Raw genomic sequence first — 1,231 nt, forward strand, 5'->3', positions numbered from 1 at the left:
TAAATGACCATGGTGTTGGTGTGCTTGACTGTCCAGCAAACTCACGGGACCTGAACTTATTGTCAAGAGGAAAATGAGAAACAAGAGACCAAAAAATGCAGATGAGCTGAAGGCCACTGTCAAAGAAACCTGGGCTTCCATACCACCTCAGCAGTGCCACAAACTGATTCCCTCCATGCCACGCCGAATTGAGGCAGTAATTAAAGCAAAAGGAGCCCCTACCAAGTATTGAGTACATGTACAGTAAATGAACATACTTTCCAGAAGGCCAACAATTCACAAAAAAAAAATGTTTTACTGGTCTTATGAAGTATTCTAATTTGTTGAGATAGTGAATTGGTGGGTTTTTGTTAAATGTGAGCCAAAATCATCACAATTAAAAGAACCAAAGACTTAAACTACTTCAGTCTGTGTGTATTGAATTTATTTAATACACAAGTTTCACAATTTGAGTTGAATTACTGAAATAAATGAACTTTTCCATGACATTCTAATTTATTGCGATGCACCTATATATTAAAAGCTTAATCATTATTTCAAAGTACAGCTACTGACCAGCATATTTAAGGGGCACACTTACACACTTCCATGATCTGAGGACTGCATTTTGACCATCCTGCCTCATTTCTGGCCTGGCAATAGTATTCACCTGCATCCTCTTTCTTTACCGACCGGAATTTCTGTGGATCAGATGTAAATCATACACTTAGCAAAAGCCCAGTTAATATTAAAACTGGTAAAATACAACATATGGTGGTGTGAAAAGTGTTGGCCCCCTTCCTGATTTCTTATTTTTTTGCATGTTTGTCACACTTGAATGTTTCAGATCATCAAACAAATTTAAATATTAGTCAAAGATAACATAAGTAAACACAACATGCAGTTTTTAAATGAAGGTTTTTATTATTAAGGGAAAACAAAATCCAAAACTACATGGCCCTGTGTGAAGAAGTGTTTGCCCCCCTGTTAAAACTGTGGTTTATCACACCTGAGTTCAATTTCTCTAGCCACACCCAGGCCTGATTACAGCCACACCTGTTCGCAATCAAGAAATCACTTAAATAGGACCTGCCTGACAAAGTGAAGTAGACCAAAAGATCCTCAAAAGCTAGACATCATGCCGAGATCCAAAGAAATTCAGAAACAAATGAGAAAGAAAGTAATTGAGATCTATCAGTCTGGAAAAGGTTATAAAGCCATTTCTAAAGCTTTGGGACTCCAGCAAACCACA

At 37.4% G+C, this 1,231-nt stretch overlaps 1 protein-coding gene across 1 annotated transcript in view; it reads right to left on the reverse strand.

Moving 5' to 3' along the window:
- Positions 1 to 1,231, reverse strand: part of LOC107582619 (junctional adhesion molecule C-like) — a 6,901-nt gene that overhangs the window by 2,232 nt on the left and 3,438 nt on the right. Inside the window, exon 3 of the mRNA XM_016268535.1 lies at positions 581 to 680. Coding sequence (XP_016124021.1) covers positions 581 to 680 — 100 coding nt within the window. The remainder of the gene's footprint in view (positions 1 to 580; positions 681 to 1,231) is intronic.

This window comes from Sinocyclocheilus grahami, unplaced genomic scaffold (genome assembly GCF_001515645.1).
Source record: "Sinocyclocheilus grahami isolate Dianchi unplaced genomic scaffold, SAMN03320097.WGS_v1.1 scaffold46.1, whole genome shotgun sequence".
Lineage (NCBI taxonomy): Eukaryota > Metazoa > Chordata > Actinopteri > Cypriniformes > Cyprinidae > Sinocyclocheilus > Sinocyclocheilus grahami.